General features: G+C 39.9%; 1 protein-coding gene and 1 non-coding gene across 2 annotated transcripts in view; one reads left to right on the forward strand and one right to left on the reverse strand.

Moving 5' to 3' along the window:
* Nucleotides 1-217: 217 nt before the first annotated feature.
* Nucleotides 218-25,537, forward strand: part of SPPL3 (signal peptide peptidase like 3) — a 107,190-nt gene continuing 81,870 nt past the window's right edge. The window contains exon 1 of the mRNA XM_037511031.2: nucleotides 218-279. Coding sequence (XP_037366928.2) covers nucleotides 257-279 — 23 coding nt within the window. The 5' untranslated portion in view covers nucleotides 218-256. The remainder of the gene's footprint in view (nucleotides 280-25,537) is intronic.
* Nucleotides 24,072-24,190, reverse strand: LOC119245337 (5S ribosomal RNA). Its single transcript, XR_005125275.1, has one exon. It is a non-coding gene; the product is annotated as a 5S ribosomal RNA (ribosomal RNA).

The raw sequence follows: 25,537 nt of genomic DNA on the forward strand, positions 1-25,537 counted from the left end.
GTTTAGAGCCGCAGCGGAGCCGCCGCGGCCGCCGCCGGTGAGGCAGGCCGAGCGCGGAGCCCGCCCCGCCCGGGGCCCAGGGAGCGGGGCCGCCCGGCGCGCGGCCTCCCCCGCCTGCCGCCTCCCGGACGCCGGCCCGCCGCGCACCCTGACGAGCGAGCGCCGGGCCCCGGCCGCGCCTTCCGCTCCCGGCCGAGCTCCGCGCCGCCGCCGCCGCCGGGCCTGGCCGAGCCCGCGGCGAGCCCGAGTGAGCGCCATGGCGGAGCAGACCTACTCGTGGTGAGTGCGGGCGCGGGCGCCGGGGTGGGAGCCGGGGCGCGGGCGCGGCCGGCGGGCCGGGGCCGGGGCCGGGGTGGGGGGTGCGAGGAGGAGGAACAGGTGCGCGTCGTGGGGCCGCGGGTTGGGGGTGCACGCCCCCCGCTCCCCCACCAGAGGGGGCGGCTGCCGCTCCGGGGAGGCGGCGGGGACCCGGCGTCCGAGCAGGGAGAGGGCGGGGGAGGCCGGGCCGGTGTCATCCGGCCGGGGGCGGAGCAGGGGATGGAGAAGGGCCCTTGGACCCCGGGGGTGGGAGGCCCACGGCGGGGGAAGCCGAATCCTGCCCGCACCCTGGAATTGACTTGAGGGGGCGGCTCCCGGGCGGGCGGGTGGGCAGGGTGGAGGGGCGGCCGCGGGCAAAGGTGGGCTCTGGGCTGCGGGGAGCGCCGTGGGGAACAGGTGATGACAGGCCCGACTTGGAAGTTGAGAACGGGGAGAAGCCGCCTCAGCGGGGGCGGCTGGGGTGGGCTGGGACCCGGCGGGGGAGAGGCCCAGGTGTGAGGGAGGAAAGCACCGCGGGCCAGCGTCTCCGGAACGGGAGGGAAGCCCCTCGTGAGGAGGGTGGGAGGGGAGCCTCTCTGGGTAACCAGATTCTGCAAAGGAGGTCGTCGGGGACAGTGGGCATGGGCTGACGCTCTCTCAGGGTTGGTACTTGGTTCCGCCGAATTTGGAGTGGCCCGGTGTCAAGGATGGAGATGCAAGATCTGCAAGGAGGTTATGCCCATTTTTATGGGACTTTTAAAGTTATTAAGCGGCTTGTTAAGGAATGAGAAGCCTACTGTGTAGTTTATGGCGTGAGAGAACCTGCCTGTCCTGAGAAAGGCGTGTCAGGGGTTGGCACGCGGAGGTGAAATATTTGCAGGAGAGCTTGAAGGAATGATGATCCCATCCGTGAAGAGTGGAAATTGGATGGTGGGTAGGAATTAATGGTTGGAGGTCGTGGAAGCAAGCACAGGAAGATTGTCGGGGAGGGGGGGTTGGAAAATCTGGCTGCAATCTAGAGAGCTTGTTGGGAGATGGTTTACTCTTGGAAGGAAATGTGGTTTGGAACAAAACTGTAGGCTTTCCCTTCATAGAATAGAGTGCGCTAGAGTGGAAAGCACATGGCGTTTGGAATTGGCAGACTTGGTCTGGACGGCCCGTTCACCCCTAGTGTGCTTCGTAGCTGGACAAGATAGTAAGTTCTCTGTACCTCTTTCCTTACCTCCAAAATAGGGGAATTACCATTTCTATAGACTGAAAGGAGTAAATGAAGAACTCGCCAAGGCATCTGGCAAACGGTAGAGTGTGAGAGTTGAACCCAGTGTGTCAGCACATATGGAAAGAGGATTAGTAATTGAAGAAGACAATTCAAATGGAAAATTCAGTGATGTATTCGACATATACAATCTCTAAAAGAAGATAACAGAGTGAAGGGAAGACACTACAGGCAGAGTTAAAGTCTTGGTGAACAGTTGTGACAGCGTGTGTATTTTTAAAAGGTGTTTGATTTGATAGAGGAGCAGTGGACTGCCTCTCAGCAGCAAGTGATACGGAGTGTTTTCTTACGGCAGAGTGGGAACTGGAGGTGAAGGTGCTTCTGTCATGCTTTGTGGAAACTAACTCATCTTGAGCTTACACTTTAGCTCACCTGAGGTGCTGATGGCTGCCCTGCTGTTGTTACTGTGCTAATGTAGAAAGAATAAACACAGAAATGGGGAAAATGAGAGTATTAGTAGGTTTGGTCATACACTACCTCTATGTGTTGTTCGCTCTATTAATTCAGAGGACACTATTTTGTGAAGTTAGTCTACAAGATTTATCCTACTAAAGTACTTCCTTCTATCTCAGCTCCCTTTATTTGTTTTAATGGCAAAGAAACTTGGAATTAGAATGCTTAGCTCCTTGCTTTTAGCATGTTTTGAAATGAAAAGTTCTCACGTCATCTTAAGAGAGGGTGGTGTATGAAGGGAAAGGATTGGGAAGCCAGGCAACCTTCTAGTCAGTCCTTCATGGGTCAACTGAGTATTAACACAAGGAACTTGTATGTGTGGCATTTAATTTACACTCATTTAATTCTCACACATCCTTTAGCTAGATGATCTTCCCTGTTTTGTAGAGGATGATGCTGGCTCAGGAGACCAAGTGATTTGTGTTAGATGCTTGTGATATTTTTATTTGGCATGAAATCTCCCATTTTTTTGTTCATTCTCATTGAAATATAAACATGGAAAAGGTATTCCTTAAGTATATGCAAACTGGTTTTGGGATTATCTATCATTTTGCAATATCTTTGTCACTGTTCACTTGGAGTTGGTTGGTTTTTTTTTTAATAGACTTGCATTTTATTTGTCTCTGGCCTTTAGGAAAAGTCAACCTTGTGGCTAGTACTGTGACGTTACAGATTTGTCTGAGGATGGAGTCAGTAAAGAATGTAAAACATGAAAATAGGTTCTTTTAGGGTTTTCATATAAGACATGTATATTATAAAACGAGATAGGCCATGAGTTGGTAGTTACTGAAGCTCATTGATGAGTACATAAAGGTGCATTATTTTATTCTGTACACTTTTACCTGTTTACATTTTCCATACTAAAAAGCTTTTTAAATAAAGTACTTACAACTAAATTCATGCTGTTCTCTGGTTTCTTGTGCTTGCTTTCTTCTCAGCAAATTCTCTCAACATTTTGTTAACCCAAGGGTCCAATTCAAATTCCATTTTCTCACCACCCTACTGAAAGTGATATCTTTATTTTTAATATTTGTACTTCTCTCTGCATCACTCCTTTCTTTTCATGTGTGGATACTTAGTCTTGTCACTAGATTGTAAACTCCTTGGGGATAAGGATGCTGCTAGGCTAACCTTTGTCTTCCTACTGTGCCTTGAACATTGTCTTGCTGGTAGCTCCTGCTTAGTAATATTGAGTAATTGAATATGATAGATTTTCAGGGTGGTTCATCCTTTGTTGAAAGAATATTAAGTGTAAGGGGAAGCTACCCATAGATGAGTGTCCATAATCCATATTTTATAAAAGAGAACATTTAACACCCAGTTTACTGGCATCCCAGTGCTGTGAGAATGAGGGGTGCTACACTGTAATAAAGTTTTAAATGAGACTTGACAGAAGAAATTAAAATAATTGGTAGTAACACCACAGTCTTTATCAGGATTGAACTACAAGATTTTGCTTATATTCTTTTTACTTATAAACACAGAGGAAGTAAAAAAAATGCATGTGAAAACACACATTGAAGGTGCAAACTAGACTTATTAATTTGAGAAAAACACCTTGCTTAGTGTATATTTATGAAGTTGTTTTGCCTTAAGTTCTCTGAAAAACAGTTGTTTTTTCATGGAGTTAATGCAGTACTGTATATAACTGCACTTGAATCTTCTTAAAAATTACTTCTGTTAGGGTTAGTGTCGAAGATAAAGGAAGTCAGACCATGTAAATCTCTTTCAGATGAATTTCATTGTCAAGGTAGCATCATCATCATTTTTTCTGTTTTCTATGTGCTGGGATGTTACAAGCATTGCTAATGAAACTGAGCCTCAAAGAGTTTAAGTAACTTTTAGTCCATGGAGATAAATGGTAAAAGGGTTCAAAGTCAGGATTGTTTGACAAGAATCTTGACACTGAATCTGTCCCTCTTCTGCAGTCACTGTCCTTAAACCAACCATCTTTTGGTTGAGTTCCTTGATCTCCTCACCGGGTCCCCTCCATTCTCCAGATGATGACCATTCTCCCAGGTGGCCTTCTAATAAAGTCATCTTGTCGGTTCGCTGCTTAGAACTCTTAAAGGGCTTTTCGCCAAAGAATAAAATCCAAATCCCTTAGTATAGCTCTTCATGGTCTGGTTTTGTGTGTCTCTGAGGGACGACAGACAGTAAACTAAAAAAGTCACAGCAGGGTAATTATTTCTGTTTCAATAGAAATCCAGTGTCTGGCATAGGAAAAGTGGATGGTAAATTTTTAGGATCTAAGGACTGCGTTACATTGAAGTGATAATGTTGTGATAATGGGCATTGTTCTGTCAGGTATTTGTAAATAATGCTAAACCTGAGAATGAAAAACAAAGCAGGTCTCTAGAATTAATGGAAGTCACTTCTACTTTTGGATTAGTGTTGTTTTATTGTGTACGTTGTGATCACATCTGATTATAGTCATCTTTGCATCTGTTTTTCAGAGAGAAATTATTTGGAAATGTGTGTCTAGCATTGCAGATTTTAATTTGTTCTTTTTTTTTTTAAGATTTATTTATTTATACAGACAGGAGCTGGGGTGTAGACCAAAGGTGTGGGGAGTGAGAGGATTCACCAGAGACAGAGTGGGGAACAGAACGGGCAGACTGACGAAATACACTGCTGAGGGGAGCAGCAGGCGAGACAGAAAAGGTCTGCTGTGCCTTGTGGGTGGCTCCCTGGCCAGGGATCGTGCTACAGTAGCTCCAGATACCTTCATAGTGCTGATGCTTAACCCCTTGAAACCACCAGGGAGGGAGGCCCTGTTGCTTATTATTTTTAAAACCTGTTTTGGCTGTATTTGAAGTGCTGTGGTAATGTTTTGGGATGCTGGTGATAGGTGATCAAACTAAAATTAGCGAAAGCTAAGACCATGAATTTCCATTGAAATAATTTTTCTCAATGTTTGTTATGAAGTGTTTGGGGGAGGGCAAGAGTTTGTAACCATATCAGCCTGTAATTTATCAAGAAGTATTATGAACTAAAATGCCTGATATTCATGCACTTCTCAAAACATTTCTATGTGATAATTTTATTTTACAGATGCATATATCATTGTTTCAATTATTCATTGAAATTACATAATATAATTGTGTTATGTCAACATTAATAAATTTAGTTTTCATCATTCTTATCTGTTTCATTAAACTAGCTCATGAAAAATCAAGAGATAACCTAAGAAGTGAATGTCTAACCACGTAGTGTTGACTATATTTGGCATCTGAAACTTTCCGTAAGATTACTCTTGCTGGCAGTAGAGCCCTAAGTATATTTTGATTCTAAAATTCTGTAATGTTTTTGGAGTTTGATGGTACCTTCTTAGGAGTAAAAAGGAAGTATTGGTTCTATTTTCTGTATAAATCAAGAAACGTTTGCAATTTTTGACTTTCTATAGCATGTATTCTTTTTTTTTAATTTTTTTTAATAGAGGCATGTTTTATTTATTTATTTGTTTGTTTGTTTGTTTGTTTTGTTTATACAAGCACTGGGTACAGTCAGAAGTGCGGGAGGGTGAGAGAATTCACCAGAGCCAGAGCGGGGAGCAGAGCAGGCAGAAGGACCGAAGTCCACTGCTGAGGGGAGCAGCGGGCGGCAGGAGAGGTCTGCGCGCCATGTGGGACCCTCCTCCTGTGGCCGGGGAGCAGCTGGGGATTGAACCGGTGCCACGCAGGCCGCGGGCAGCTTCGCAACCCAGCGCTCAACCACTGCGCCACCGGGGAGGCCCTATAGCATGTATTCTAATCCTTACTTAAAGAGTTGTATATAGAATATTTCTTTTCTGTAATTTTAACGTCTTAAGTGTCTACAGGGATGGATTCCAAGAGACCAAATTTGATTTTACAGAACAGATCCAATTAGTACCCAAGATCCTTGCAGTGAATTGTTACCTCTCAGATTTTGTTAATAGGTTTCATGAGGACCACAGTTTAAAATAAAACAGCCCCACTAAGTTGTCCTGATAACATCAGCCCCTATCAAAAAGTTAGGTTTGAAAATATTTTTAAGGTAATAGGTCAATGCATATGGTTTATTAGCCTAATAAGACCTTATAGAAAATCCCATTTCTTGGTTTGTAAGATTCACTCTAACCTGGTAGGAAATTTTGATAATCGCTGTTTTGGAGTTCTAGTATTGATAGTGAAGGCCACTAAAAGGTTAAAAAATTTTTTAAAATTCAAAAAAATAAGAAAGTGCATTTCAGTGGAGGTGTGCCCTGGCTGTTTTTTACATAGTTAATTACGTTGAATATAAGTGATCACTTAAAAATATTAAGTTTTCTTAAATCTCACTAAATTTTCTTTTGAAATCCTAAGGTATGAGGATCTAATTCTGTTCTGATTCTTTGAATCAGAAAATCTTAAATAAGAACAGTTTTCTTCTGGGTTTATTTGTGACCCAGTCTCATCTTAATCCCAGATTGTATTTTGTACCATGGTTATGGCTCTCTTACTAAGCACAGGATTGTTATGAGGATTCATTGAGATGTGTGTGAAAATGTTTGCAAACTGCTAAGTATAATATGAAAGCAAGTTTATTTGTTCTCTACATTGTAAATCATGTAGGTTTGCGGGAGTTCTTCATTACAGAAATGATTTTTCTTTTTGTTTCATAATTTAACTGCCCTTTAAACTTTGAGTCATCCATTCTAGTGAGAATTCTACTTAGCTGTCCAAATAATGCCATATTAAAAGAAAGTTTGCAAATTGTCATTGGCAGATTGTTACCTTTGAATTGTATTATAAGGTCATCTTTTAGTCACAAGTTTAATAGTTCATTGCTGCAAAACAAAGATGAAAAAATGTGAATTGACTAGAGGCAGGTTTTCATAACAGTTTTATTTTGAGCATTTGAAGAGTTTTCCCAATAATCTGCTCAGCTGTTTTCCTCATCTATTCAGATGAGGGAGGACTAACCTGAGAAGGGATGATCTTAGTCTTGTCTTGATTTTCTTTTGGAATGCACAGGAACAGCTTCTGCCCTAAAATGCCTGAGGAGGGGCTGTTAGCTATTTCTTATCTGTTTCTTCACTCCACGCCAAATCCAGACTGGCAAACCCACTTTCCTTCTTCTGAGAACCTGAGGCTTGGGCTTCTCTCATGACCTAAAAAGAGCATGTGGCAAAGTGTTGTTAATTGTTTCTTCAACCTGGTCGTATACACATTCTGACTTAAGAACAGTGCTTTGTCTTCTTGTTTCCGTCTCTTAATTTTTGCCCAGAATTTCTAGTTTGACCTTCCAAATTGCCTGAATCATCCAGCCTTGTCTGATCGCCCTAACTTTTAAACCTTTGACCATATGCTCTGACTTTATAAACTTCCAGAAATTTACATACATTTCTTTAAAATGCTTGCAAAAATGTTACCAATATTACTGTTGCTTAGTTTCAGACAAGAAATTCTCTTAGCTATGTCGTTGATTAGGACAAGCATTAATACCTTAAAAAGTTTAAGATCTAAAAATATTTTCAAACATAACTTTCATAGGTCCTCAATCTACTGATAACACAGAAATACCACCTGAGACCACAGCTATGCAAACTTTAAAGATTTCAGATGTCAGTTAACTAAGCAGGGAGCGTATAGAGGAGAGAGAATGGAAGCCTGCAAGTGCAGACTTGGGCACTCACCTTTGAGAGAAGGGAGGAAGGAGTCACAGGAAACTCCATCAGATGCAGGACAGTTAGGAAAGTGCAATGGAGATGAAAGAAAAGGCACAGAATTTTTAGCATCAGAGGTGTTAAAAAAAAAAAAAGCTACAAGGTTCAAAGAGAATGGAGAGAAAAAACAGACTTGAATTTACAAAGGAAGTCATTACTGAAAGTGCCCTAACAAAGATCAGAGTAGTGAGGGTGAAAACCAAATTTGGGCCGGGTAATGACAAAATAAAGGCACCCTTGGATATTGACCATTTGTTTGAGAAATGAGATGTGAAAGACTTAAGAGCAGGATGGTTGATAAAGACAGCAGGGTCATAAAGACCTTTTGCTTTTAAATAAGGTAGTGAATTGTGTATTTGAAGGCAGGGAGACTAAGAAATTGGTCTTAAAAAGAGATTGTTCTGTTGTATATGATTCAAGATTTTTACTTGGATTTCAGTTAAGAATTGCAATGAGGCCAGGGCTCCCTAGTGGGGCAGGAGTTAAAGTCTCAGTGCTATCAGTCATCAGCCATGAGTTTGATCCCCAGCCAGGGAGCTAACCCACATGGCACAGCAGACCTCTCCTGTCTTGGCTGCCAGCCGCTCCCCTCAGCAGTGTATTTCAGTAGATCTGCCTGTTCTGTTTGCTCCACACTCTTGTCTCTGGTGAATCCTCTCACCACCATCACCCCCATCCCCTGCACCTCTGGCCTACACCCCAGTTCTTGTATACACAAATAAATTTTTTTTAAAGTTTATTTTTTATTTTATATAATTTTACATCATTCTTCATTTTTATACAATATATGCATTATCATCTCTGATACAGTCCCCATGAAATTCCCACCACTAGTTCACCCGTGTACCATCACCATAGTCCCTTGTGCTCGTCCCACCCCTGTTTTGATACAGCTCCCTCCTTCCCACCTGAAAAATATCTCTGGCTTATAGTTAGTTGCCTGTTGATTTTTACTTTATTATAATTACTTTTTTTTTTTAACTGATCCCTTATTTGGATCCCCTACATTCCTCCTGTAAGCGAAACCATCTGGTATTTTTCTTTTTCTTTCTGGCCTATTTCAACTGAGCATGATCCCTTCCCGCTCCATCCATGTTGCTGCTAATGGCATGACTTTATCTTTTTTTGATTGCTGAGTAATATTCCATTGTGTATATATACCACATCTTCTTGATCCAGTCATCTATTTTTGGGCTTTTGGGTTGTTTCCATAGCTATTGTAATAGTGCTGCAATAAACATAGGGGTGCAGATGACCTTTTGAATTAATGTTTTTGTGTCCTTTGGGTAAATACCTAGAAGTAGAATTGCTGGATCATATGGAAGCTCCATTTTACCAGTTTGAGGAACCTCCATACACCTTTCCATAGTGGTTGGACCAATTTGCACTCCCACCAGCAGTGCAGGAGAGTTCCTTTTTCTCCCTATCCTCACCAACATTTGTTATTGCTACCTTTTTATAATATGTACCATTCTCCCTGGTGTAAGATGGTATCTCGTGGTTTTGATTTGCATTTCCATGATTACAAGTGATGTTGAATATTTTTCATATACCTAATGGCCATCTGCATTTCTTCTTTGGAGAAGTGTCTTTTTAGCTCTTCTGCCCATATTTTGACTGGGTTATTTACTTTGTTTTTGTTGGGTTTTGTCAGCTCTTTGTAGAGCTAAAAAAAATAAATATGTCTTTTTAAAAAAAATTGCAAAGAGAACTTAATAGAAATGAATAGTTGGGATATATTTAGTCTTTGTTTCTTTAGGTCTTCACATGGTCACTATTCAGATTGTGTTGTATTTGAATGTCCTGTGGCCTTTTTTTTTTTTTTAATTGCCTACAGTATAAAACTCAGCACCTTGAGTCTGACTTTCAAAACAATCTGACTTTGTAATTTTACTTACCTATGTTTTCTTTATAATACTTAGTTCAGCCAAGGAATTACTCACTGTTTTCCTCTGTTATTTAAGCTGATCCATGCATCTGGCTAATCTTTCTCTCAAATCTTAAGCAGGTGACTCCTACCCATCTTTGAAGATCTAATGGAAACACTGTCCTGCCCTTTCAGGGCCATCTAATAGGGCTCATAATTCCTGTACTTTTTCATCTGATGGTGTCATAGGGCAGGCTCCTCTGACCTTGTATTGAATGTACTTGTAGGACTATCTTCCCACCTTGACCATGAGCTCTCTAAGGGTGAGGTCAAAGTCATTAATTTCATAGTACAAGTATATATACTTAATAGGTGCTCAGTTTGTTTTTTTTTTTTCAAAGAATCAGTATTTTAGAAGTGAATGTTGCTGTATACTGTAGGTGTATTTTAGAAAAGAATGCCTTCCTAAAAATATGGCACTTGGGCAACATGGAAGAGAAAATAACTTACCTAATGTCCACTGTTCTGTGAAGAACATATAAACTTGATACTGTTAAGTTTGGTCAAGTGTTGTGGCAAAATTCGCCTAACTTCCTAATATCCATATAGCACCTAGAGAGAGAAAATGACTCAGCCCTAGAACAGAACTAGGGGAGATATTTGCAGTGTACCATTGGCTTTTTAGAGTAGTTATCTTCAGTTATCTCCAGTCTTATTTGAAGTTGACCACAGACTAACTGCTACCAGTTCATTTAAAGTTTCTCTCTCAAGCAGGCACTTGTTAAATATGTGAAATGTATTATTATTTGTAGTGGAGAAACGAATCTTTTTGCAGTTAGCAAAGTAGCTTTGGGGGGAAATATCAGTAATGTACTCAAATGAAAATATTTTGCAGGCAACTTCCTTTGAGGTATAAAGAAACTGACTTCTGAGCAACTTAACACTTTCTATTTTGTTACTATTTCATAATTTCACATTATTTGTATTTAAACTTTTGTTTAAAAGCACTAATTGTTTTTTAAATAGAAACTTGTTTTTTCATCTTTTTTTCTGTTTCTGAAAGGCTTTTTCCTTTCAACTCATTTCTTGTCTCTAATAATATTCTCAAAGGGAAAAAAATCTCTTGGCCTGGTGTGTGCGTATTTTAAATTTCATAAATACAGTAGTTCCTCAATCTTAGGTCAGAATTAAATAAACTAGTCACTTGAAATAGGCACAAGCCATAAGCTGGGGGGAGGGGCTAGGGGTTTGTTTTGGTTTTGAACTTTTGCACACTATGCAGTGGTGAGAAAAACCTGCAGGCCTAAGGATGATGCATGGCATGGATACACGTGGGTGGCAGGGGTCCCGAAGCCAAGATTTAGTCCCTTCTTTGTTCCTAGATGGCCCTCCCCTGTGTCCCTTTGCACTTTGCCTCTGCGTCTTTCAACTGATGTTTCCTTGTTCTCCTTGTAAAATTTTGAGGACATGTATTATATTTGTTCATCTTTATCACATAGTTTATTAAACTGAGTATCATTTACATTTGGTTTTTAAAATAACAACCTTGAAAAAGAAAATTAGTAAGATGAAAAAGTATGTGATATCTTAAATTTCTGTCAGCCCTCAGTTTTAGGGCTTCAAGGGACAAGCATCAAATACCATCCAAGATATATAGATTACTTTCTTATTTTGAATAAATGACACTATTATTCAAGGTGTTAGACCAAACCCACCTAGATTAATAATCACTCCTTAATTAATGGTACCTTTTCAAAATACATTGAGAGAATTAGTTATGCCGTTAGCTATTTCCACAATAATAATGCATAACAAATTACCCCAAAACTCAGTGGCTTAAAATAGCATTCAGATATTCTCAAGGACCTGGAGGTTGACTGAGATAGCTTTGTTTCTTGCTTTAAATCTATCAGGTAGCTTGGTGATTCTGATTCCTGTGTGTTCCTTTTGGGCAACACCCACCCAGGGAAGTTCTTGCTGCAATGGCAGAGGCATAGCAAAAACTTGAGGGCAAGCAAAAACTTGCAAGACTTCTTGAGGCTCAGGTCCAGAACTGACACGCTGCCATTTCTGCTTCATTCTTTCCACTCAAGCAGTCATATGGTGGAAACCCACCAGAGGAGCTACAAAACCAAACAATGTCCCTCTTGTAGGAGGAGCTGACTAAGGAATAAATTGGGGGAGCGGGGAGTGAGCAATTAAAACCAATAATGCAAGGGCCTCCCCTTGTGGTGCAGCGGTTGAGCGCTGGGTTGCAAGGCTGCGTGCAGCCTCTGCAGCGCAGGTTCGATCCCCGGCCGCTGGCAAGGGTCCCACAAAAACAAAACAAAACAAAACAAAAAAAAAACCCCACCCAATAATGCAATCAGTCACAGTTGAAGTTCCTTCTCTTTCATACAGCTAGTTAGCTCTTTTTTATTCTGGGCTAACATGAAACATTTCATGTAGTCAGATTCAATAGTCAAATTCATATAGGTCTCTCTATTGGTCTCTATTCTGGTTTTCATTCTAATGTTTCTTTTTTTTTTTTTTTTTAAGATTTATTTATTTATTTATACAAGCAGTGGGTACAGTCAGAAGTGCCAGAGGGTGAGAGAATTCACCAGAGCCAGAGCGGGGAGCAGAGCAGGCAGAAGGACCGAAGTACACTGCTGAGGGGAGCAGCGGGCGGCAGGAGAGGTCTGCGCGCCATGTGGGACCCTCCTCCGGTGGCCTGGGAGCAGCCGGGGATCGAACTGGCGCTGCAGAGACTGCGGGCAGCTTCACAACCAGCGCTCAACCGCTGCACCACCGGGGAGGCCCATGTTTCAAATTTTTAAAGTGTGTTTTTTGAGATGTAATTCACATACCATACAATTCTCATTTAAAGTGTACAATTTAGTGGTTTTTAGTAGCTTTACAGAGTTGTGCAACCATTGGTACATTGGATTGTAGAAAATTTTTCATCCCCCAAAGAAACTGTCCATTAGCAATTACTCCCCTCTCTTCGCTTTCTTCTTAAATCCTGGCAACCACTGATGTTGCTTTTAGTTTCTATGGAATTGCCTATTTCATAAAAATGAATAATACAAGATGTGGGTTATTACTTCATTCACTTAGTATAATATCTTCAAGATTCATCCATGATGTAGCATGTGTTGGTGCTGCATTCCTTTTAATTGACAAATAATAATCCTTTGTATACCACATTCTACTTATCCATTCATCAATTGATGGACATTTGGGTTTTCACTTTTTAACAACCCTATCCTGTGAACATTTATGTATAAATTTTTGTGCAAATGTATGTTTTTATTTCTCTTAGGTACATACCTAAGAGTGGAATTGCTGGCTCATAGAGTTTCTGTGTGTTTAACATTTTGAGGAGCTGTCTAACTTCCAAAACGAAAGTACCATTTTGCAGTATATTCCCACAAGTAATGTACAAGAGTTTTGATTTCTCCACATATTCACCAACACTTGTCATTGTCCATCTTTATCAGAGCCATCCTAGTAGGTATGAAGTGTGTGTGTGTAATGTTTATTTTTAAGGGTTTGTAGAGAAAAAACAGTGGTTTAAAACATTACGTTTGTTTGTCTTTAAAGTATAGTGCCAAAGTTGAGTCTCAGTTTGTTCCTAAAAATCTAGCACTGAGGAAAAAAATAAAACCTTTTCACCCACAGATTTCTATTTATTTATTTATTTATTTTTTAAAGATTGTTTTTTTTAATATATTTTTTTAAATAATAAATTTTATTTTTATATTCCCCATACAATTGCAACCCCCCATTTTGACCCCAATCCCTCCCCTCCCGCCCCCCCACCCCCCGAAAAGTGTCTCTGTTTCATAGTTTGTTGATTTTGATTTTCACTTTCTTATAGTTATTCATTTTCCTGGTCCCTTATTTAAGTTTTCTAGATTCCTGCTATGAGTGAGACCATCCGGTATTTTTCTTTTTCTTTTTGGCTTATTTCGCTGAGCATGATCCCTTCCAGCGCCATCCATGTTGCTGCAAATTGCATGTGTTTATCTTTTTTGAATGCTGAGTAATATTCCATGGTATATATGTACCACATCTTCTTGATCCAGTCATCTATTTTTGGGCATTTGGGTTGTTTCCAAAGCTTAGCTATTGTAAACAGTGCTGCTATAAACATAGGGGTGCAGGTGCTCTTTGGAATGGATGTTTCTGTGTCCTTTGGGTAAATACCTAGGAGTGGAATTGCTGGATCCTATGGAAGCTCTATGTTTAGTAGGTCCAGAAATCTCCACACAGCTCTCCATAGTGGTTGGACCAGTTTGCACTCCCACCAGCAGTGCAGGAGAGTTCCTTTTTCTCCACACCCTCGCCAACATTTGTTGTTGCTAGTTTTTTTAATGTGTGTCATTCTCACTGGTGTGAGATGGTATCTCATGGTAGTTTTGATTTGCATTTCCCTGATGACAAGTGATGTTGAACATTTTTTTCATATGCCTGTTGGCCATTTGCATTTCCTCTTCAGAGAAGTTTCTTTTTAGCTCTTCTGCCCATTTTTTGACTGGATTATTTTCTTTGTTGTTGTTGAGTCTCATCAGCTCTTTGCAGATTTTTGTGATCAGTCCTTTATCATTAGTGTTGTCACCCACAGATTTTTAAGCCAACCTCAGATAAATTGTTTCTTCTTTTTTGGTAAGTAAATGGCTGGATTACTCTGGCATTACTCTGGCAACCAGCAGCATCAGTAATCCTGGGATTGTTAATGATTAAGTGTTTTTGGGGTGGGGCATGGGCAATGAGGGGAGTGTTCCATGCCTGTTCTTTGGCAGATAAGTAATCACTGGAGGAATTAATTGTAAAATAATCATCTTTCCTGAGATAACACTACCCCATAGAAATATAGTATGAGGTGTGTATGTAATTTAAAGTTTTCTAGTAGCCATATTAAAAAGTAAAAAGAAACAGGTGAGATTAATTTTAGTAATAGTTTATTTTAATCCAGTGTATCAAAATTACTTATATCATTGGATGTAATCATTACAAAAATTATTAACTTCAAGAGCTCAGTAGCTGCAAGTGGCTGGCAGCTACCATATTGAAAACATGATCCTGGAGACCAAAGAGTCTATGATCTAGAGCTCTTCTTTTACATATATGCTGATCTGTGTTTTCAGGCGGGGTGGGGGGTAGGGATGGATAACTATTTGATCAGCTTATTCCTGGTTCTTTAATTTTATGATGCTACTGCCTCTCCCCCACACACACACCTTTTTTTTTAAGTTTTTTTTTTTTTTTTTTTTAAGATTTATTTATACAAGAACCAGGGTACAGGCCAGATGTGCGGGAGGGTGAGAGGATTCACCAGAGACAGAGTGGGGAACAGAACAGGCAGACTGACAAAATACACTGCTGAGGGGAGCAGTGGGCCAGGCAGGAGAGGTCTGCTGTGCCATGGGCCTGGCTGGGATGGAACCTGTGCTGCAGAGGCTGCGGACAGCTTCACAGTATGGTGCTCAGCTGCCTGCACCACCAGGGAGGCCCTGCCTTTTTTTTTTTTTTTAACATGGAAGAAGTTCTTCAGAGTGGTACAGAGAGACAAGTTTCTTACAGATTTTTGTAAGTAGAGATGAGTTAGCAGGAGGAAGAGTGATGTAACTCATTATTAAGGATCTACCAGACTCTCTAGTTCTTAGCAAATGAAATCTGTTTACACTGCTATTGTTTGGTCCTTATTCTAGTTGTTAGATGTTCAGGGTCTACTTTGTCCTATTCTTTATCAGTTATATACTGCTTATACCTGTTTGACCATATAGTTACTTGGTTAGACAGAATAAGGTTGTAATTTGATCTCTGTAATTAAAGAATGACTGTTGGGGCTCCACTTTAGTAACTAAAGCAGAATAAAAGGTATCCTCTCTCTTCTAGGAATTTATGTCATTGTTACAGATTGGGTCAAATGCCAGCAAGTGTAATTAAGACAATTTCAAAAAAAGGGAGATTTCAGAGTGGGCCATTGTACAGACATTGTGTCCTAATCAATCATTTGATTACTAGAAGGACTGAGTTTATCAAATCAAAGTTTGTCTTAGAATTTGATTGCCTTACTCATAGCTTACATTTTCTAATTTGCCTCTGTTGAGTTTTTTATATACATTGATTTTGAAAGTTCCCAAGTATTTTATATTTTGACACCTTCGTTAATGTCACGTTTGAAATGTGCTTGAAAGCCTTAGCTTAAGAGAGAAATAGTGTCCTTTAGTCGTTAAGTTTGAAGTGCTTTGATTTGTTGGTATTGTAAAATATTAACTTAAGAAGTATACATAATTAAGAACTATTTTACCTGTTTTTAACTATGTGCACAGCCTAAGTGACTGAGTTCCAAGTTAGTTGTACCAGTGGGGACAGAATTGGAAGCTAAACTCTTCTCTGGTCCTATAGACTAGATAATGCTTCTTCTTTGGTGGTAAAACCTAATTTAGGCCTCTTCTTTTAGCAAAAGTACAAGATTTTAACTGACATGAAGTTTTTTATAGTACCTGTTTATCCCACTTGCTGTGACTCTTCACTTGGCTGAAAAAGTGTGTGTTTGATTATGGGTACTGCCTGAGACCCCTGCTGGGATGTTAGATAATCCTAATAAATGTACTGTTTGCCTTTCTAAAAGCAGGAAAAGGAAAACCAGAATTCTGAAACATGTCTGGTTGTAAGAGTTAATCATCAAATAAAGGAATATGGAACTGCAGTACATATTTTATCTGTGCAATTTCGGAAAATGCAGATAAATACAGAGAAAATCACCAACCCACAGAAATTCTTCATTAAATTTGTTATATATCTTTCAGTGTTTTAAAACTATGCATATGCTTATGACTTTTTTTTAATTACACAAAGCAAGTTCATGGTTGGAAATCAGAAATTCTGAATAAATAATAAAATTACAATTACTTAAATTTACCTAGAAAATTCATAGTAACATTTCATGTTATCCTTTGGGGAATTATGTGATAGAAACTATTGATCATTTTTCACCTCAAAGTAGGAATAAGCTCACACTGTATTTTAACTTATGAGTGATATTTAATAGCCACAGAAAAATTAATGCTGTGTATAGAAGTGATGAAGCATAATAATACACTAATGAACCTCACCAACCCGCTAAAGAACTACAGGATTACTAATTCTCTTGAAGCTCAAGCTCCCTGTGTACTCCTCCTTGACCTTTCTTCCTGCCTCTGTCCCCCACTCCCCTCAGAGACTTGCAGGTATTTTGTATTTACCATGCCCTTGCTTTTAAAAAATCTAGTGTTACATTTACTATGTTTTTATGTTTCACTGTAACACATAATGCTTATTATGCCTTACTTTTATGGACTTGGGTATTAGAAGGTATAACTTGCTGTCTTTTATAACTTGCTTTTTTTCAGGCAGTATTGTTTCTAGGGCCTCCCTGGTGGTACAGCAGTTGAGCACTGGGTTAAGAAGCTGCCCGCAGCCTCTGCAGCGCCAGTTTGATCCCCAGCCCCCCGGTGAGGGTCCCACATGGCGCGACAGACCTCTCCTGCTGCACCCGCTGCTCCCCTCAGCAGTGTGTTTCGTCAGTCTGCCTGTTCTGCTTCCTGCTCTGGCTCTGGTGAATCTCTCACCCACCCGTGCTTCTAACTGTACCCAGTGCTTATTTATTTATTGCATAAATAAATAAATAAATCTTTTAAAAATATATATATATTGTTTTTAGAATTTGTCCCAGTTGTTGCTCTCATTTCCAGTGCTATATAATATTCATCCTATGGATATACCATACTTCATTTATTCTCCTGTTGATGAATATTTAGGTTGCCAATTTGGGGCTATTTCAAAGCATTCTGCTGTGAACGTTCTTGTATATATTCCTGGTTCATGGTGTCTATGCCATGAATCTATTGGTCTCTCTTATGATGAGTGCTTTTGTGTCATGCGAAATCCTCTATGACCTGAAGTGGATTGGGCTATGGCTAATACTTTGCTTTTCACATAACACATTCTTAATCTAGACCCCAGATTAAATTAAGAATTTAGTCCAAATTAAGATGAATTTAGATGAGACTAAATTAAGTCATCTAGAATTATTTTATTTATCTGTGGGTGAAATAGGAATCCACTTGTCCTAGTACGTTTATTGAAGTCCCTTTTTTCCTCAGTGATCTCTAGTTTCACCTCTATAAACTATTTCTGTGTGTGTGTGTGTGTGTGTGTGTGTGTGTGTATAACATGATAGTGTTTTGTTGTTAAGTGATACTTTACTTTTTTCATTACTGTAGTTCAAACATCTTTTCATTACCTTTAAATACCTTAGATTAGTTTTTTTAAATTTTTTTTATTTTGGGCCTCCCCGGTGGTGCAGCAGTTGAACGCTGGGTTGCGAAGCTGCCCACAACTTCTGCAGCGCTAGTTCGATCCCCGGCCACTGGGGGAGGGTTCCACATGGCGCGCAGACCTCTCCTGCTGCACCTGCTACTCCCCTCAGCAGTGTACTTCGGTCATTCTGCCTGTTCTGCTCCCTGCTGTCTCTGGTGAATCCTCTCACCCTCCCGTGCTCTTGACTATACCCAGTGCTTGTTTAAAATAAATAAAATAAATCTTTAAAAAATATATATTTTATTTTAACATTTATCATTTTTTTACATTTTTTAGACAATATTTGCTTCCCCCCACCCCCTCAGATTGAGTCCCCTTAGAATTTCCTTCCCCATTGCACCATCACCACAGTCCCCTGTGCTCCTCCCTCCCTCCCTGTCACCCCTCTCCCTCCTCCCCCCCTGCAGTATATCTCTGGTTTACAATTGTCTGTTTTTGCTTTGTTGTGTTTTGTACTGTTACTATTTTTTCACACTGGTGTCTTATTTGGTTCCCCTATATTCCTGTTATAAGTGAAACCATCCAATATTCTTTTTCCTTCTGGCTTATTTCACTGAGCATAATTCCTTCTAGCTCCATCCACGTTGCTGCGAATGGCATGAGTTTATCTTTTTTGATTGCTGAATAATATTCCATTGTGTATATATACCACATCTTCTTGATCCAGTCATCTATTTTTGGGCATTTGGGTTTTTTCCAGGTTTTACCTGTTGTAAATAGTGCTGCAATAAACATAGGGGTACAGGTGCTCTTTTTAATCACTGTTTTTGTGTCCCTTGGGTAGATCCCTAGTAGTGGAATTGCTGTATTGTATGGTAGCTCCATTTTTAGTAGACTGAGGAGCCTCCAGACAGCTTTCCACAGTGGTGGACCAGTTTGCACTCCCACCAGCAATGTAGGAGAGTTCTTTCACCGCATCCTCGCCAACATTTGTTGTTGCTTGTTTTTTTGATATGTGCCATTCTTACTGGTGTAAGGTGGTATCTCATTGTGCTTTTGATTTGCATTTCCCTGATTATAAGGGATGTTGAACATTTTTTCATATGCCTGTTGGCCATTTGCATATCCTCTTTGGAGAAATGTCTTTTGAGTTCTTCTGCCCATTTCTTGACTGGATTGTTAGTTTTGTTTTTGTTGAGCCATGTGTGTTCTTTGTATATCTTTATGATCAGCGCCTTATCAGTTAAATGGAGTGCAAAGATTTTTCCCCAATCAGTGGGGTGTCTCTCTGTTTTGGTTAATGTCTCTTAGGCTATACAGAAGCTTTTCAGTTTTATGTAATCCCAGGTGTTTATCTTTGCCTTCACTATCACTGCATTGGGTGATGAGTCTTTAAAGATGTTTCTGAGATGTATGTCTTGTAGTGTTTTACCTATATTTTCTTCTATATATTTTATGGTTTCAGGTCTTATTCCAGTTCTTTTATCCACTTTGAGTTGATTTTTGTGCACGGTGAGAGGTAGTGGTCTAGTTTTATTTTTTTTGCACGTGGAGGTCCAGTTTGCCCAGCACCATTTATTGAACAAACTGTCCATCTTCCATTGCATATTTTTTGCTTTGTTGTCAAAGATTAGTTGTTCATATAAGTGTGGCTTTATTTCTGGGTGCTCTGTTCGGTTCCATTGTTCTGTGTGTCTGTTTTTGTTCCAATACCAAACTGTTTAAATTATTATGGCTTTGTAGTATAGCTTGAAGTTTGGAAGTGTGATACCTCCTTTCTCCTTTGTTTTCATCAGTAGGGCTTTGGCTATTCGTGCTTTTTTGTGGTTCCATATGAATTTCATCAGTATTTGTTCTATTTTTTTGAAGAATGTCATTGGGATTTTTATTGGAATAACATTGAATCTGTATATTGCTTTTGGGAGGATGACCATTTTAATAATGTTGATTCTTCCAATCCATGAGCAGGGTTTGTCTTTCCATTTCTTTGTGTCTTCTTCAATTTCTTTTAACAGTGTTTTATAATTTTCTTAGATTAGTTTTTAATGTGCACATTGTAGACCACTATTTTCAACCCCTCTTTATTGATCCTCTGGTCCCCTTCTCCATTAAAACTTTTTACCAGTTTCCTCTCATCTTCTAGAACTGTATCCATGAGTGATCCTCATGGATCACTCAAGCATTTGTGGTAAAATATACAAGACAAAATTTTCCATTTAAGTGACTTTAAAGTATACAGTTCAGTGGCATTAAGTACATTCACATTGTTGTGTAACCATTACCACCATCATTTCCAGAACTTACTCATCTTCCCAAACTGAAACTCCTTACCCATTAAATACTGATTCCCCATTCTGCTCTGCCTGTTTACTAGCAACCAGTATTCTACTTACTCTCTCAATCTGTTTGACTAAGTATCTCATATAAATGGACTCATAATATTTGCCCTTTTGTGACTTAATTTAGCATAGTGACGTCCAGGTTCATCCATTGTGTAACATGTCAGAATTCCCTTCCTTTCCATGGCTAATAACTATATGCACTCAATTAAATGGAAATAACAACATTTGGTTTATTCATCTATCAATGAACATGGGTTGCTTCTACCTTTTGTTTTGGCTATAATGAATAATGCTGCTGTGAACTCATATAATTATCTGTTCAAGTCCCTCCTTTCCGGTCTTTTGGGTATATGCCAGCAGTGGGATTGCTAGAAGACATGGTTGTTGTTTTTTTGGGTTTTTTTTTTTTATATATAATGTTTTTTTATTTTTATATTCCCCATACAATTGCGACCCCCTTATTTTGACCCCAGTCCCTCCCCTCCCCTCCCCCCCCCATAGAGTGTCTCTGGTTCATAGTTGTTTGTTGATTTTGATTTCTACTTTCTTATAGTTATTCTTTTTCCTGGTCCCTTATTTAGGTTTTCTAGATTCCTGCTATGAGTGAGACCACCGGTATTTTTCTTTTTCTTTCTGGCTTATTTCGCTGAGCATGATCCCTTCCAGCGCCATCCATGTTGCTGCAAATTGCATGTGTTTATCTTTTTTGAATGCTGAGTAATATTCCATGGTGTATATGTACCACATCTAGAAGACATGGTTTTTAACTTTTTGAGGAATTCTCAGACATCTAACAGGTGTAACTGAGTAGTTTTGATTTGCATTTCCCTGGTGATTAGTGATGTTGAACATCTTTCCTTCTATTTGTTATTTGTATATATTTGGAGAAATGTCTATTCAGGCTCTTTGCCCATTTTTATTAATATTTGGGTGGTTTTGTTGAGTTGTAGGAGTGTATATATTCTGAATATCAAACCCATATCAGTTATAAGAGGTGCACATACTTTCTCCCATTCACAGGTTACCTTTTCACTGTTAATAGTGATCTTTTGGCACATAATAGTATTTAATTCTGATGCCATCCCAAGTTTTTTCTTTCATTACCTGTGCTTTTGGTATCATATCCAAGAAATCTTTGTCAAATCCCAACATCATGAAACTTCCCCCTGTTTTCTTCTAAGAGTTTTATAGTTTCAAGTCTTTGATTTAGAACTTTGATCTGTTTTTTTTAGTCCATATTATATTGTAAATGTGCAACTTTTTCTTCTGTGTAATTCTTCTTTAATAGTAAGGATGATAGTATACTATACATTGTATGATGCTATATCTAGCTTTTTTCAACTTAATAATGTATCTCAACCCCATTGACATATGTTTTGTTCGCCAATATTCAGATGAAAGATGTGAGTCAATATATAGGAGAATTTTTTGGTATTATAAATATTAGTGTTAATTTTTTTAAAAATCAAATAAAAATGTTAAAAATAAGATAGGAATATTAGATGGTTAAATCTAAGAATGAAAACTGAAAGGAAAAGACATAAAGCAAAGAAAGAAAAGGAGGGAGTGGATGGGACTAAATATCAACTTTTTTCCTCAGGAGTGCAAATTGCTGTTTTGTAGAGAGTTCATCAGGCACACTGTATATAATTTATCCTTAAATCAGTCCTCTGATGTGTAGGTATTTCTCCCATTTACAGTGGAAAAAGCTGATTATTCACCCAAGATTATATATTTAATGAGTGGCAGAGCAAGAATTTGAACACAGGTATTTTTGGCTTCAAAGCCAGGGCTCTTTGCCATTAGTGGTTCTCGGAGAATAAAGGGAACCTTTAATCAAGTATGCTCGAGAAAGACTGAATATTAAATCCCTCTCTGAAATTCATAGACTGAATTGAATTAGCATATTATGGGCTCTGAGAAGTCGGGCAGTAAAAAAGAAACCTGTTTAATTTTTTTTAAATGTTAAAAGACACATTGGCTCCCCGGTGCATAATGGGTTGAACGCCACGCTATGAAGCTGTCTGTATTCTCTGAAGCATGGGTTTGATTCCTGGCCGGCCAGGGAGATAGCCGCATGGCGCGGCAGACCTCACCTGTCTTGCCCGCTGCTCCCCTCAGCAGTGTCTTTGTTCTGTCTGCCTGTTCTGCTCCCCCCTCTCTCTGGTGAATTCTCTCACCCTCCTGTGCCTCTGGCCTGTACCCTAGTTCTTGTATAAATAAATAAATCTTTTAAAAAATTTTAAAAATGTTAAAAGACACTTGCTCAAGGGAAGAGTTTGTTTGGCATCTTAACGATACCTGGCACAGTTCTCCCATAATACTATTTTGGGAAGTGCCATTCACAGTTGTGTTCTCTTTTTTGTATCAAATCTCAGGAAAGGCTAAGGATGGGAAATTAAATCTTGACTTAATGAAGAAAAGAAGCAGCCTAAAGAATTACCTAACCCAAACCAGGTGTGTTTTTTGGAAATTGAGGGTCAGCTTATACACAAGTCTTCTGTGAGGTAACTCAAAAGAGGACAGACGTGAATTGCACAACTTTCCTTGCCCGTATGACAAGTAAATATTAAGCTCTAGCTTTATTTCAGTGTGTTACAGGAAAATATAATACAACAGATGGATTTAAGGCATCCCTTTAGCGAGACTTCAGAAAAAATATTTGACCTTCAAATACTGTTTATGTGTGAATTTTCAGTTAAGGATTCTGTTGCATTGTCGGAATAGTCATGACATATTAAATAGTCATGACTTTTCCGACAACCCAATATCTTGGTCATGAATTGTTTACGTTAGCTTTACCACAGATAACATAAACTATGATTTAGGAAATCTGTTTTGTCTCTGTCATGAGTGTTCCATTTAAACATTAAACAGAAACTAGTGTCACAGTTAGTCAACAAATGAATGAATCATGGGGCCTCCCTGGTGGTGCAGCGGGTTGAGCACAGTGCTGTGAAGCTCCTGCAGCCTCTGCAGCACAGGTTCGATTCCCAGCCGACCAAGGAGATTCCCACATGGCATGGCAGACCTCTCCTGTCGTTGCCCACTGCTCCCCTCAGCAGTGTATTTCAGTCATCTGCCTGTTCTGCTCCGCGCTCTGTCTCTGGTGAATCCTCTCACTCTCCCCCGCCTCTGGTTTGTACCCCAGCTCTTGTATTTAAAAAAAAAAAAAAAAAAAACTTTAAAAAACAAAGCAAAAAAAGAATGAATCAGCAGCCTGTTTGCATTTACTTTGCAGGAGAAAGCCATTTTTCAGTTTGAGACCACATCCAATTAGATGTTGCTTTAAATATATGATAGAGCTAATGCCATCTTTACCTTTTTACAGAATTTTTCTTTGCCCATTTTTCCAAGTTCCCAAGTTCTTTCAAATATTTTATTAGTAGTTTAATCAGAAATATATTGCATCTATTTTTTTTTTAAACTTGGATGAAATTGTCTTCACGATGTTAGGTATACTCAAACTAACCAAGTTCTTCTCCATTCAAGTGTAATTTTTTTCATACATTCTCTACCAATAATTACCTGTTATTTTATAATTTTTGTCACTACTTTAATAGAGCTAATATCACCATTCCTTTTGTTTATTTCTCATATAGAAATACTGTTGATTTTTGTGAATTTACTTTTTACCCAACAGCTATAGTAGACAAATCCTAATGATCCTTTGATACATATCTGTCAGTAATTTTTGTAATTACCTTGTTTTATTCATCCCTTAAAAAAAAAAAAAATCCCACTGGTGTAAAGAATACTTTGGAACTGAAGCAGGTGTTCCTGGTGTGTTAGGTGGAGGAAGATCACTAATGCTTGTTTAAGCATGAAGTTTGTGACATGGATTGTTCTGGTTTGTTTGTTTGTTTGTTTTTTTAAAGCCTACAGCACCGGGTATTCCCAGGCGGTCTCCCATCCAAGTACTAACCAGGCCCGACCCTGCTTAGCTTCCGAGATCAGACGAGATCGGGCGCGTTCAGGGTGGTATGGCCGTAGACTGTTTGTTTGTTTTTAAAAAGTGTGTTGGGGGGAAGAATTCCCTGTTGCTTTATATAAAAAGGAGTAGGATTGGGCCTCCCTGGTGGCGCAGCAAGTTGAGCACAGCACCCTGAAGCTGTCCACAGCCCCTGCAGCGCGGATTCGAGTCCTGACCAGCCAGGGAGATACCCACATGGCGTGGCAGACCTTTCATGTCTCACCTGCTGCTCCCCTCAGCAGTGTTTTCAGTCTGTCTGCCTGTTCTGCTCCCTGCTCTGTCTCTGGTGAATCCTCGCACCCTCCCGCACCTTTGGCCTGTACCCCAGCTCTTATATAAATAAATAAATCTTTTTAAAAATTTTTTTGCTTTTTAAAAAAGGGGTAGGATTGATTTGTTTCAGGGTGAGGGACACTCCAGGGCCCCTAATTGGGTTCTGCTGTCTGCTGCATAAAGACATAACATATTGTAGTGTATAAGACCTTCCATGGAAAAGAACTTTAATGCAATTAGTGTGTAATAAAGAAAAGAGAAGAAAAAGAATAGTTTCAGAGTTTCCCCTGGAAATACCCCAAGTTACCCATTCCCAGCCAAACAGGGCTGGACCAGAGCAGGACCACTGAGGCCCATAAGCTTGCCACAAGACTAAGCCACCTTCTGGTGGTGACCACAAGAAAGGGGCAGAAGGGACCAGGCACGTCTGGTAAGAAATTTGCAAATTTGAAATACAGGTCAAGGTAAAGGCTGCCATTGACAACTTCCCCATGGGTCTCTCACCACGTATCTTCCAAGTATATTGTTCCATGTCCCCACGCCCCGCGTGCCCCCCAGCACAAGTACAAGGGAGCACAAGTCCAAGGCCGAGAAGCAAGCTCGGCTTCTTTACATGTCTCTGCTCCATGTACCTCCTCCAGGTCCTCTTCTTGATCTCCTTGCTTCCTTCTGCCAGTCTTCTCTTGATTCTTCTCCCTGCCCTGCTCCAGCCTTCCTTATCAAAAAATGTCCTTGTTGGTGTAATCAAAATATTACTTTTATTAAATCTTGACCCTAGAGGGTACATCTTTTTTTTTTTTTTTTAAGATTTATTTATTTATACAAGCAATGGGTACAGTCAGAAGCGCAGGAGGGTGAGAGAATTCACCAGAGCCAGAGCGGGGAGCAGAGCAGGCCGAAGGACCAAAGTCCACTGCTGAGGGGAGCAGTGGGCGGCAGGAGAGGTCTGCGCGCCATGTGGGACCCTCGCTGGCAGCTGGGGATTGAACCGGTGCTGCAGAGGCTGCGGGCAGCTTCGCAACCCAGCACTCAACTGCTGCACCACCGGGGAGGCCCTAGGGTACATCTTTTTAATACTGTGTGATATAATGGAAAA

Source organism: Talpa occidentalis, unplaced genomic scaffold (assembly GCF_014898055.3).
Source record: "Talpa occidentalis isolate TD23 unplaced genomic scaffold, MPIMG_talOcc4v2.1 talOcc4.14, whole genome shotgun sequence".
Lineage (NCBI taxonomy): Eukaryota > Metazoa > Chordata > Mammalia > Eulipotyphla > Talpidae > Talpa > Talpa occidentalis.